Source organism: Excalfactoria chinensis, chromosome 6 (assembly GCF_039878825.1).
Source record: "Excalfactoria chinensis isolate bCotChi1 chromosome 6, bCotChi1.hap2, whole genome shotgun sequence".
In the NCBI taxonomy this organism is placed as follows: domain Eukaryota; kingdom Metazoa; phylum Chordata; class Aves; order Galliformes; family Phasianidae; genus Excalfactoria; species Excalfactoria chinensis.
Genome location: NC_092830.1, coordinates 31,677,124 through 31,691,448, shown reverse-complemented (window position 1 = coordinate 31,691,448; position 14,325 = coordinate 31,677,124). Strand labels below are relative to the sequence as shown.

The following is a 14,325-nucleotide window of genomic DNA, read 5'->3' as shown; positions in this document are numbered from 1 at the left end:
AAGCTTCTATTCCCTCTCCCAACATGCAAAATACATTAAAAATGAAGTCTTTTCCTACTTTTCTTGGGATACTATTAGAGTAAGGCTGTGTTGATGTTATAAGTATACATGGCTTTCAGTCACTTCCATACTTAGAAGTGCAATAAACTTGAATTTGGCTTGAAAAATAAATAAATAAATAAACAACAGAATTTTCAAATGCATTTGTCAAAATTAAAGAAGCAAGTCAGCTGAAGAATTTGCTTTAATAGCCTTGTACACTGTCATTGCCATGCACGTTGGTTGTTTACTCAGCTGCAGTGTACAGAACAGCTGCTCTTGGGACCTCTAGCAAGGTGTAAGTAGCTGGGGAACTCCATATGTCACTGTTCCACGTCCGCAGAAAGTTGACCTGAGAAGGAAAAAAGCTTTGATCAAGGGAAAGGCAGAGAAAAGACGTCAGCTCTCACCTTGAGGTTAATTTGCTCCATAATCCCACGTAAACCTTCCTAAAAGCCTATTGGCATTCACACACTAGCAGTGACAAGGTGAATTTCCTTCTTCTGGGGAAAAGCTGTAGAATTTGGGTTTTGGTAGAAAGAAGTAATTCATCTTTAGATTCATTGAAGTCGACCCCTAGTTAAGGAGTCAGAAAACCCATCTACTGAGCCCATCTGTTTGATTAGATTGCCCCAGCCACAGCTTTGCAGCTTTTTTTGGGACCTTTTCTAAATAATCCATGCCAAGACCAAATGATAAGAAAAATTTTTCCCAATACCTAACATTCATTTTTTTGTTGTTGTAAAATATATCGATCGATTATTGACATAAACCCATAGCCAGGTGAAACAGTAGACTGCTTTTTCACAGCTTGTCTTTATGCCTTGCTCTCAACTTCTTTATCTTGAGGTGTAACTTCCTCCACCTGTTCTATGCAGACTGTCTTTTCTAAACATCTTCCTCTTGTTCTTTACCTAAACTTCATACATGTGTGCATCATATATGATCCTACTCCTGGTTACATTCTCAGTCCAGCCAATTAAATTAAGTTCCTCTCTGGATCTTCTATACTGTGTAGTAATGCACCTGGGAATGACACTTGCTGGCTTGCAGTTGTTTTGCTGTGGAACAAAGTACTTGAACTGTTCACTGATGGATTCCTTTCCAGACTGTTACTCACTGTTTTGCTTTGGAACATTGCACTTTCTGTTCAAAGAGTATTATCTTGGCCTTGAAAGTACTGAAATTTGTGCTGTTGAGTGCAAACCATTTGTCCAATTTATCAAGACCATTTTTTAATATCCTATTTCTCAGAATTCTGAGCTCATTTCCTATTCTTTCTGATCTGTTAAAAGGACATACTTACCACCGTCCATCTTCTCCGTGAATTATATTGACTGCTTCTGCTCCCATTCTTGCCCAGAGCAAAGTGAATATGGTTTTATTCCAGAGAAATTCAACTTTTTTAGTTTTTTTGGGGTCAATTTCAACATCAAGGTATTTTGTATAAACCTTGTCATCAGAAAGGACTCCGCTGGAAATAGAATGCAGACAGCAATGTTGTAGTGATATAGGACCTGCTGGACTAATATGAATTTGCCATATAATTAAGCTTTTCCCCTTTGTTACAAAGAAATTTGTAAGCAGCACAGGCACTGGACCAGGACTCTGTGGCATGCTTTGAGCAGGGAGAGGCCAAGAAGCAGTACTGGAAAGCTTCAATGGGCATGTGGCAGGAGACTGCTAGGACATGATCCAGGTGGGGCTGGGATGGCTGCAGTGGGCTGTGTGTCCTCAGCACTGTGCAGCCCACATGAATGTGTCATTTGTATCAGGGTAAAAGCAATAGTTTTTAATCCTGGGGAGGAGAGGCACCTCCACCTTGCACGTTTGATGAGCTCAGGTACAGTTTTGCTCTGTGAGTTCATGCAGAAAGCTACTGGAAGTGTGGGGAGTCTTTACTGGCATATGGGGAGAACACATCAGAGTGTGATGCAGTGTGAGTGTGGGAGCCGTTGTGCTAACATATGCGTGAAATAGGTGATCACAAGCAGAATGGCATAACAGAAATGGGGTGGTTTGTCTTCTTTTCATGAGCCATTCAGAGAAATTTGACCTTTCTCCTGTCAGGCAGGTTCTTATCTTACTGTAAGATCACTGAACTCATGAAAAAGAAAGTGATTTCTCCTTCTTGTCACAGCTATCCTTATGCCCTTGTAGATCTTATCTATATGAAAGCCAATTTTCATATAGAATGTTAAGACTGGAACAAATAAGGATTTGCACTGCTAAGATATTAATGTTAGTAGCATTCAATGCTATAGAGGAGTATTAATTTATCCTACCTGTCAATTTCATATTCCTTTGTATTCCCCTCCGTGTCATGGAATATCAGGTTTATGTCCCCCCTCATTTTTTTCACTCCAGACAGTTTGATAAATACCTTTTGTCTCCAACCTGCATTAAAATAATAAAAAAAAAAAAGCAGAATAAAACTGGATTGTGATCGATAGGAGAGATCTAAACTTGCTGGCATCCTGGAAAGTTCTATTTTCCTAATTAGAATTCATTCATGGTGGCAAATGAAAGACTTGAATTTTGATAATACAGCATTCCTTCAGTCAGAGGTCTCAGCCAGTGTTTATTGAAGTGACAGAAGAGCATCATGCCAAGGCAATCACTGTTCCAATGTGAGTAACTAACAAATGGCCTGCACTTACTGGCGAAAGGCGGGTCTGCTGCTGTGTTTAAAAAATACTTCTGGTTCACTCTCTTCAGTTTATATGGAAACCTGTCAGCGTAGTGGCCCATCATTGGACAGCCCTGTTTGGGGCATGGGAAACAGTTTCCCTAGGAAAAATAGAAACAGCAGTTAATGAGGAGTACATCTTTCAACCTAAAGATTAATTCTCCAAAGTGGAAGGGCTGATAGAGCTACTGTGTGCTGTGCCTCCTGCTACTGGCCTTCACTGCTCGAGCTGGTGTTCAAGCTCAGGTCTTCTTTTAGCTAAGTCACACAAGAGCAGAATTATTCACATTCAGGTGTGCTGTGTATGATCTATCTTGGCAATTTTCTTTCCTTGTCATCTGTTCCCAGGCCGATATACTTACTGATTTAAAGTCTTCGTATGTGTCACAGGGATATCCAACGAATCCGGTGGGATAGAGGATACTCTTAAAATAAAACTCATGGCTGCGTGAATGGTGGCAGCTCCCAAAGACTGTAGTGTCTGCTGGGACAAAATGTATGAGCATCCATGAAATAACTTCCTATTATCCCCTACAGCCCTTGCAATTGCCTTACCATGAGGCATGGAACAGAACAGCAGTGTGGGCTAGTAATGCATACATATGTATTTATACATGTATCGTATAAATTCATATATATATATATGAATATGTCTGTGTATATGATGTTGCAGCAAGCTTCTCAGTTCATGAAGACAGAATAATAGAATACTGAGTGTGTTGGGAATGCACGCTCACCTGTAGTTAGAGCTTCAAAATCGCTTCGTTTCATTTCTAGAAGTAAATCATTGCATCCAGGCATTAGAGTTCCTCCATTTGGGTAAAAGTCAAGGTGACCAGTGGTGTTATACATTCCCAACCCTAAGAAGCACGCATAGTGTCAGTGTCTCAGAGTATCTCTGCGCTGTTCCTATCTCTGCGCCTACTTGCATGTGAACACTTACCTGTGGTAGGAAAGTGAGCAGCATTACTGTGAATAACGTCAACAAAGTTGGCATCTGTAGGGTCCAGTCTCACCTCGGGAGGAGTGCCTTCAAAATAGGGCCCAGCAGGGTCCAAGCCTAAAAGCACCCCAGAGATATTGCAAGAGAGATATTGCATGTTAATGTTTTCTGATAATATACAACATCAGGCATTTGACCTTAGACAAGGCACGTTGAGTAATAATAATGTGAACTGTAAGCTAGACAGAACGGACTGTGCAGTAAGATGGGCTCGTGAACCTTATGGCAAACTCATCCCAGTGTAAGGAAAACATTTTCCATTAGAATACATAATGGTATCATGTTACTAAGAAGGAAGCATTCCATTACAGGTGATGTTATTACTGACCTGCCGAGCGTACTGAATAGGAAGGCTAAAGATTTTTGATGTGGTGCTTGTCTTTGTGTGGTGCTGGATGCAGCCCGATGGATGACAGTAATGCTGCAAGCATACTAAAAAAGAGTCCTTCTCCTAAAGAGCTTTAAACCTCACTAAGGAAAATAACATTTCCCCTTGTTTTTGAGAAGCGTAAAGTCTGCTTACTCACATATGGTGTCTGCAGCACCAATGATTTCATTCTGGTCTGTAGACCAGCATGCTACAAGCTTCTCTCTATCAAAAATGGACCCTGTTTGGTGTGCATTCTAAGAAACAACCTACCTGAGATCCGCCGGATACCTCGGACCCTTCTGCCCGCCTCTCCCGCTGTGTGTGCACCCAGGCTGTGCCCAATTAAGTGGATCTCACGAGGGGAGTATCTGAAGAGTTTCTGATCAGTAAGGTGGTGGTGGTGGGGAGACAAGAACACAGGCTTTTAATAGCAAGTAAAAAGGTGTCTGATGCTGTGGACCTTTGGGAAACTCTAGGCTCACTTCCTTCTTAGCCAACAGTGTGAGAATTCCTTGAGATAATTACTGCTTTAATTACCCTAAGACTTACTAGAAAAAGATCATATCTAGAATTTTATGTAATTGTTTCACTATCATAGCCTTGGTATATGGTTACATGTACAATCACTTTTGATAACAAAATGCAGACCTTTCTCATTTGGATTAACCCCTAATTTTATGTTACATCACTATGACGTTGCTTTCTCTTCGGTGAGTTGGTTATGGAGCAGTTTCTCATTAAATGTCTGTTCTCTGGTGTATCTGCTTAGAAAATGTGATCATATCATTCAGAGGGATTTTTACTGATGAGCTTAGGGGACTGATAAGCATTCTCCCCTTTGCCAAGTGTCACCTGTGCAAGACTTGCAGTTCTGATGTGTTAGTTGTGCTTTGAAGCTAGAAATGGAAGCTAATCAGTGTGTATGCTGCCTACAGAGAACACATTTCATACAGGCATGTGCTGGGTTTGTAATGTTCAAAGTCAACAAGTATTGGCTGCTTAACTGCATGAGCTTGTTACGCTGCTTTGTTTTGTAATGTACGTACTGAACTAGACTTTACTATCAGTCTATCTATGCTTATCAGCAGACAACAGAATCCTTTGAGTACTCCTCACTGCAGTTCATATATTTTCAATGCAGCTTAACTTTCCTAAGCTTCTAGAAGTTTGTAAATTTAGGAAAAGAACTAGGAATTATTTATGCAGTCTTCTAATGGAAGAAAAAGAGATCTAGACAGCAAGTTGGTGCAGAGATCTTAAATGAAAAGAGACAGATGAACAGAGACAGATGACAGATTTTGCTCAGGGATATGATTTAGCAGAGGGTTGTTAGAGTTAGGGTACTATGGTTAGGCTGCAGTTGGACTTGATGATCTTCAAGATCTTTTCCAACCTGGGTAGTTCTATGATTCTATGAAGAGATCCTATGAGAAACTGGGCCCATCTTCAAGTGAGCTGGGACTTTACACCAGGAAGGAAGACTAAGAAACAAAAGTGTGAGGCTAGATATTAGAGCTCCCTAGATAGAAATAGTAGAGTATCTGTCAGTGTCCTCTGGAGAAGTGTTCTGTGATACTCAGCTGTTCTTAAAGTTAACGCTTTGCCTTCAGTCTCTGGAATATCCCTTATAGCATAAGATGAATGCCTACTGACTAGCACCAGGCCTGCAGCCAAGCAAGGATCTGTCTGATCTCAGCAGTCCTAAGACTATCTGAAGTCAGGGGGAAGTGCTGGTATTCTTTAACTTTGCAGCTGAGCTGTTCTGTGCTGTGTGTGTAAAAGTGAACGTTAAGTTCATAACTAGAAAGCTACAGGACCATTTACTGCGCCTGTAGACAGCTAATATGGCATTAGCAAGTGGTTCTCTATGGCACTTCTTGCTCCTGTTGGTTTCAGTGCTGTTGAGATCCTAACTTACACTAATTTAGTGTATTATTCTAGCATAACCTCTTGCAAACACTGACTTTATCTTGCCTCATCTCCACTGCATGCTCTTACCTGCATCATCGTGTGGAAATGGGGAGATATTGCCACCTACTGGTCCTTAATCAATTGGCACCTCTTTTCAACCTTATTAAGCTTGAATGGAGGCTTCTGTGGCTGCGAGAACTTACAGGGTTGATAATGAGCAGAATTAACTAGATCTCAACTGTATGCATTGTACAGCTCTTCCTGAAGCACTGGCAAAGCTCAGAATCAAATCAAAAGCATCTTCACCCCACTATATCTACTTAAGAAGTGTGGCTTGCAAAGCTCTATTTTTTACCTGTAAAGTTTTTATGAAATAAGCAACCTCAGCCCCAATCACACGGATGTTGTTCACTGCGCTGACATAGGTGCCTTTTGCACCTTCTTTCCAGTCGACAGCAATGCAGTTCATGTTTTCTACTTCCAGCAACAGCTGATGTGGGAGCACATAAAGCAAAGTGTTTAAAGAAACATGACATAGCAAACAAGGATTAAGCTTATATCAGAATAAACCTTAAATGGCAACATATCCACACAGTTTCTCAATCTTTACTGAACAGAATTATTCACTGTAGCCTATGCAACACTGAAATGATTCTTCTTATCAAACGATATAATAAGCCATTCATTCCCAAAGTGTCCACTTTGAAAGTCTGCAATACCAAGTGTTTTACTTTATAAGCGAATGGTACAGAGATTTTAAATAACTTGGAAAAGCCACACAACTGCGCAGTACCTGCTAAGTTCAGTTTTTAGAGGGTCATCTGCATCTTAACTAAACAGCATAGGAAGGCAACTTGTTTACCAAATGTATTTAACAAAGAGAAAGGGACGTCAGACTGGAATGGGTCAGAGCAAACTAGAAAGTTTCTAATTCAGCAGACAGTTAATGCGCTGCTCACTTCTGCAGTGGCCACAATCTTGCAGAAATGGTTGATTTTGTTCCCACCATAGGAATCTTGTATTAAAGTCTGCAGTTGTAGATTTCTATGATTAAGGCTTACTTAAAGCTTTAGAAAGAAGGAGTAGAAGCAAAAATTAATCCATGTTAAATGTGGATGACAATAAAAGCAGAACCTTGGAGCAGTAGGACATTCAATCCCGGACTCCATCCTCTCCTCTAGGCATACCATGGAATGGTTTCTAGTGAGGCAGATAGAGTTCCTGTTTATTTTCTATGGGAAAATTTGGAAACATGGTATTCTGGATTAAAAGTTTTCATAGATTTGTGAACAAAATAGTGCTGCAGAGCTGTGACTTCACATTCAGCAGTGATCTGTTTTCTAACTTGTCCTTTTCTCTGCTAATGCTAAGAAAGCAGTGTCTTTTGTAATTTCACCTTCAGACGAGCCAAGGCTGACTACATTCTATGTATCCTCTGACACTGTACCCTCTGCTGGCCAGACTGCAGAAGCTCTGGTTTGTTGTAGCTTCCACATTTCATATTTGAAATATGAAATATGCTCCTTTTCCTTCTTTCCCCTTCTTTCTCTTACTGTTGGCTGAATACATCTGAAGTAGAAGAGTGCTTGTAGACTGAAACTTGGAGAGTACAAGAATTTAGGAAGGTCTTCTGGCTGAAAGATGGTTCAGAGGTTCCAAATAGGAGACACAGTGAATTGGCCTGTCTAATCTGATTGTGACAGCACTGCAGAGGCTGAGAACATCTGCTTTCAGTTTGTTGCTTTGATCTCATTTGTAGGGCTTGGGGGATGAAAATTCTCTGGAGGAACAGAATGTCAGAGTTGACCAGGAGTTGACAGTGCAGCAATACCCAGAATGGGAACACTTGGGCCTTGGTTGGTAATTTCTTTGTTGGAATCCACTGCTGTTTAATGAATTTCAAAACAGGATGTGAACCTTAGTGTCTAAGTCATGATGACAGAATGTAAACACAACCACCGATAGAAAAGAGAGAATGCTGTCTCATACCAAGCACATTTCTACCACCCAGCCTTTTTTTCCTGTGCTGCTAAATCCGTGAATGATGAAGGAGGTTCTCCTACGTGAGGAAAAATGTGACTTTTGGATGGTTGAGGAGTTTATTGCCGAGATCACCTGTGTGTAAACAAGCAAACATAAAATCAAGCTCTTGTATCTACTTATGCTTTTAAACATTTTAAAAATATCATCGAAGTCATGTTTAGCAGGATTCACATCTGCTTTGAATGTGCAGAGTCCCAGGGATCTCCTGTCTCACCTTTCTCAGTCCCACTACATTTCCAAAACCGTGTGGTTTCTGTTACTCTAATTTGTTTCCCTTACTGTGGTGCTAACCTCCTTATTGGGCATATGAAACAGCCCAAAAGTGCTGCGCTATCTCATGATGCCTGTTGGCCTGGGTTGGTTGAGCTCCTGTGGGGAGCTCCATAAATCCTGATTCTGTTTGCCCTTTTAATGACTTGAGGTTTGGCTTCTATGTGCTGCTCTACACTTAGGAAACAGCTTGTTTATCTGTGCAGGTGATATTTCTATTTATTTGTTTATTTACTTATTTGTTTATTTATTCATTCATTTTCTCTCTCAACTGGGTAAAGTTAAAAGGATATCATGCAAGAACTGCATGCAGTAGTGGTGAAACTGACCTTAGCCCACCACACGCTGCTGCCAGCTGCTTAATTATACATCTTCTTTTGCTCTGAATGGTCTCTGACTGTCTGTATTGTATCCAAACAAATGCAGCACCTGTGGTGTGGGCTCAGGGAGCCTGGGTGTGGAAGGGCTGTGCCCTAGATCAGAGATATGCTGAAGTTCAGTGTCTGGCAAGTAGTACAAGGTGTATTTTGACTTATTTTATCAAGAGCCAAGATTCATGAGTAACTGTTGCTGAGTGCGTGCTGTGTGCTCACGCGTCCCTACTCTGCATGTCATGAAAATTTACTACAGGTTTAACTTCTCTCCTTTAGAGCTGGCCTCTTGGCATGACAAGCAGGAATGCTAAGAGCTGTGGTGCCTGAGGCAGTTCTGTTCTTGTAGTTCATAGCAGAGTAATCATAAACATTCCTGCACAGCACAAGGGATGTGTGCTCTGGGAGCCTGCAAGGGATTCAGCAGCTTTGCACGCATTTGCTGAATTGATGTGGTCCTAGTCCCACATCTTACAATTCCTATACATTGCTTAGCTTGGATTTTCAGGGCATAGGCAATTTGAGTGGTTCTGTCTTAACTTCAGCATAGAGGGAGGTGGGTAAGGGTGTACAATCACTCAGACTTCAAGAAGAATGGGGCCTCAGACACTGTATGGAAATTGCCACATCCTTCTGCAAGAAAATACCAGGAAAGCTGTTGAACTTTTGAGTTCTTTCACCATGTTTTGTTTTCATGCTTTATCCCTATCACTGTACCTTCAGACTATCTTCTCATTTAGATTCATTTTTCCTGTGTTGAGTGCTGTAGACTTTTTAACAAGCAAATAAGCATTTATAGCCTTAGACAGTACTTGATGCTAATAACAAAGGTCACCTGTGAGTTATTTCCTGTTTCCCTGGTGTAGAGAGAGAAGCTGATGTTCATTTCTTCAGGAGATTCAGGTAAACCTGTCAGAAGTCTCCCTGGTACCCCAGACCAGGGTGGGTCATTTGAGAAACAGCCAAGCCTGGGGTAGCAAACTTCGTCACCTAGAGTAGATGAAAGAACTGCTTTGTATTTTGGATACTTACAGGCAGATAATGTAGAATCATAGAATCATTCTGATTGGAAAAGACCTCTAAGATCATCAAGTCCAACCATGGACTTCGTTGTAGGAACAGATATCTACGCAGCAGCCTTGTATGATGAATGAGGTGATTGTTTCTTTCAACACGCTAGCTTTTGCTGGACTGAACAGATCTCTTGCTCCCTTAAGCTCAGCTTTTCTCTTTTAGCACCTTGTGTTAAGCACCTTGTTGCTGAGCCATTCTTTGTTAACAGCCATATTGTGTAGGGGAAACTTGTGCACTGTCTTGATAGAATGAGGGCACATGACTCTGAAGTTCTACTCTGTGAAATTTGGGCACAAAGCTTTGTGTGCTTTATTCTAAATAAATTGAAATGACGTGGAGCCTTTGGCATCTGTTCCATGCATAGTAATAGACATTGCCATACAATGATACATAAATCATACCACAACTTAATTTTAAACAAAGACATTAGTACTTATTTCCTATATATTATTTAGTCAAAAATAATCTTCTAGTGAAAATGTTTATAGAAAATGTATCTCACCTGCTACTGTACCAAGGAGATAAAATGCAATAATCCATGTTCCAACCACCTACAGCAAGTTGAATATACAAGTTAGGCATTTTATTTAGTTATTTGTCCTGCATAGACAAATAGTTATTTGTAACACAAAGAGTAACACAAAGACCTGTGGCTGAAGTGGAGTAACCCAGTACCCATGGGGGACAACCAGCTAGAAAGCAGCTTTACAAAAAGTGATCTGGGTGTTCTGATGGGCACCAGCTTGACCATGAGCTTGCAGTGTGCCTGCCTTGGGGTCTGTGGATATTCTAGGCTGCATTAGGAGGAGCACTGCCAGCCAGATGAGGCAGCTGAACTTTCCTACTCATTCAGTTTTCTGTTCTTTGCATTTCTTTTACATCCACCAGTGGATGTAGGTTGCTGAGGAAATGACCTCAGTAGTGGCTACTAGCAAAGTGTAGATAGGTAGGACGTGTGGCCAAACAAGCACTGATCCATGTAACTTGATGGGTCTGCATACCTGGCAGCTTCTTTGGGCTGCTTTTATGTTTTTACCCCAGGTCCCTTGCAATTCTGCACTTTCATGTTCCTTCTTTATTCAGACTTATTTCCTCTGCACTTTCCTTCCTTGGCTTTCCTATGGAAGGCGCCCCACGTATTTCAGCATTCTCCTCCCCACATTTGCCTCCTTCACTGTTTCCTCTTCCAGGTGTTCTATATGGCACCCAACTCACATTTTCCACATCATGCATTTCTTATAAAGCAAATGTTTTGAGCTGTAGTTTTTTTTTTATTTTCAGACCTAAAATCGGAAAGGCAGCTTAAAAATTAATAAGCTTATGAAGAAAACAGATGAGTAATGACTAATGATTTTAAATAACGTGGGAGATTGTTGCCAAACAAGAGTGATCGATTTCACTTCAGAGATTCCAGCTTTGAAAACAAAAAGTAGAAACCAACAGGTAACTGGGGGAGTGATGGAAGGTACAGAAAACTCTTGTTTAGCATCTGTGTATGTAGAGCTCATTCATTCTGTTAGATGTATAGTTTGAATAGGTGGTAATTTTTTAGCTGTTAGGTTTTTGTTATAGGTGTATCTTAACCGAATAGCAAAAGAATTGGAAGAATGTTAAGAAATTACCCCTTTCTAAAACTGTTGAGGCAGTATAAGATTTACTGGGGAAAATTCCCTCACTGTGTAGTAAGAGCTGAACCAGATGAACAGGAATGACTTGTTTGTGCAGGTATAGTCAGCCCAGCACTGCTGGCACAAAGGTCCTTGAATGCTTAACTCAGCTGTTTTACTCAGGGATAAATGGGATGTGCACCTCCAAAATCAGCAGTAGTCATTTCCAAACAGCTGTTCAGCTCAGAGGCAAAAAGGTTGAGCTTGTAATCTATAAAATGTATGCTGGTTGAGTAGCTATCCTTCACAATGGCTTCACCTTCTGGGTGCTGTTGCTCAACCCGTGATTCATGAGCCACCAGTGGATGGCTTGTGACATATGAAAAAGTCTGAGTAATGACTGTCCCACACATGTACCCACACACCTCCCAGGACATGTGCACAAACACAGACACACAGCCTGTTCAAGGGGGACAAGCCCAATTGTCAGGTGTTTTAATTATCAGCAATTATAACTTAATAATCTCAGTTTTTCTCAGAATTTTACTCACCATTCTTTTATCACTCTTATGATATCCTTCAGTGCGTAGCAGTTATACGGCACGTAGAAGGTTTCTGTTTGCTTCGGTGTCGATTTGGTAGTTACATGCTTAAAAAAAATAGAAAAGATGGAGGTTAACCATCTATAGGTGAACTTGGAATTAGAAGTTAAATCACACAAATTGTGTCAGAGAGCAGCAATGCCAACATATACATTTATGGGCAGTAGAATTAAAACATGAATTAAGAAAGAATATTGCATGTCTGGAGGAAGTGAACAGATGCCCTGATTTTGGTTCATTACTAGAAAAATTTGGGCAAAATGCAACAATGCAGCTGAACTGAAACATTTATGCTTTTCTTTTTCATTGTTTACCAAAACCAGCTGATGTTCTTCACAGCAGAAGAAAAGTATTGATGTTGATACTACATTCAGACAATAACTCCAGATCTGCAGAACAGCTGCTAGTGCTACATGGTTTAAGGTGTTTGGATTTTGGTATCTCATAGCTGCCAAATAGCTACCATAGCACGTACCTATGTGATTTGAAGAAATATGATATCCTAACAGGTAAAATAATAATAATAAGCATGACCTGCGGACTGTCAGATCCTGGACCGTTTCAGTCCAGTATCAGCCTGAGGCAGAATAATGGGATTTTCCATTGAATACTCAATTAGGAAAGAAAATACGTATAAAAATGTTAGAAGGTTTAAGCTGTGTAATTGAATTCCATTATATGAGATGACAACCTAATACGACAGTCTTATGAGATCAATATTAGTGGCCTCATGATACTGGAATTCCAATATGATGCTCTGCTACTTGATACTTTAGTTAAGAAATTAAAGTGATACACATTTGTTATTACAACAGTTAAGTAGATTAAAAGTTGAATGTGTGGATTAACTAGATTAAAATTTGAGCGATTGTTGCAATGCAGAATGTAACGGGGAATAACCAGAAGTCAGTTCCTGGATTTGCAGATACAGTTCTTGCTCCTGTGTATGATCTCATAACATCAAGATCAAAACGTGATCATGTTTTTTGGCTGTGGTTTTTGACACTAGAGTTACTGAATGCTCCTGGTGAATCATTACTAATTAGGCTTTCATGAGAGTTAGCACTTGGCATTATGTTGCATGTGAACATTTAACACTGGTATTACCACTGGTTGTGAACGCAGTGCTGAAAGAGCAGCGGTGGTGGAACGAGAACTACCTGTAGTAATAATGATGTCTACTGTGTTGTGTCCTGAAATAGCATCTACCTGGAGTAAAAAAAGTACAAATAAAAAGGCACATCTGCTTTTAGGATAGAGCTTTATCAGATTTTGTTGTGACAGTAAGAAGTAGCGCAGCTCTAGAGAATACATTGCACTTCTTCAACCTATGGCCAAACAGAAAGTTCAAGTGTGCTGAGGTGGGGAGCAGCCTTTGATAATGTTGCTGCTTTCCAGGCAAGCGGAGGCAGAGCAGGAACAGCTCTGCAGTGACAGTCTGCAGTGCTGGCTCCTTCTCATCTGCAGGCAGAGGTAACTGCAGCATCCTCTCTCCTTTCAGTAATACACTGTCTTTCCAATGCATCTGCTTTGTCCCCTTCTGCATTCATATCTTCATTCAACTCATTTTAATGTTCACCATTTATGTTTCCATTTTTCCATCTTTCCTGCCTTACCGTGGCAGTCATACTTCCTATACACTGTCATTACCCTTAAACAGGGAATATTTTTATAATTTCTGTCTTTCTGGTGTTTTATTTTAGCCTTGCATATATTTTGGTAGTTTGGTGCACTGATCAGTTGATAATGGAAAAGCAACATCCAGCATTTTGCTTGCAAGCTCTGACTGTAGGAGATTCATGTTAAATTTCTGCTGGGTTTGAGGCAGATAGATAGCACTTAGTAATTGCACTCCTCAACATTGCGATGTTACACAAAAGGATATAAGAGGATAAAATGTTGCAATTGTACCTGTAGACCTGATAAGAGGGATCATGAATGTATTTGTCTGGATGTAAATACCCAAAAGTATGCTTTATCTTTGTAATTTAGTATGCATTCTGTAAAGATGGTCTTTGTGCAGGTGTACAAAGAATGGCACCTTTTCCAGGCTCGGTCCCTGTTCAGCAGCTGACATGCAACAGGCTGTTTCTTGAACCTCTTGCATGCTGAAAGCCTGCGTGCACAGCACTGGGCAAAGTGCTGGTGGTGCAGTGAACTTACTGAGGTGAGCAGCGTAATTGGCATAATTGGTAGAAGGCTTAATTTCATCTCTGTCTCCTCCCCATCTCTCAGATGTGGTTGTTAATTGCTCCTAGTTGGGTTCCAGATGAAGGCTCTTTGGCTTGGCTACAGTACAAACAAGTAGCAATAAGTAAAAGAGCATCTGGGAAATTAGCCAGCCTC

General features: G+C 40.6%; 1 protein-coding gene across 1 annotated transcript; it reads right to left on the bottom strand.

The window, feature by feature from the left end:
* Positions 1-327: 327 nt before the first annotated feature.
* LOC140254468 (pancreatic lipase-related protein 2-like) lies at positions 328-13,607 on the bottom strand. The gene is made up of 14 exons (XM_072340960.1): positions 13,596-13,607; positions 13,087-13,188; positions 10,273-10,321; positions 9,532-9,686; positions 8,002-8,127; positions 6,368-6,502; positions 4,372-4,480; positions 3,672-3,788; positions 3,466-3,588; positions 3,091-3,209; positions 2,700-2,829; positions 2,325-2,436; positions 1,346-1,513; positions 328-391 (listed from the first exon to the last, which is right to left on the bottom strand). The coding sequence occupies exons 1-14, from the start codon at positions 13,605-13,607 to the stop codon at positions 328-330; spliced, it is 1,521 nt and encodes a 506-aa protein (XP_072197061.1).
* Between the last annotated feature and the right edge of the window lie 718 nt (positions 13,608-14,325).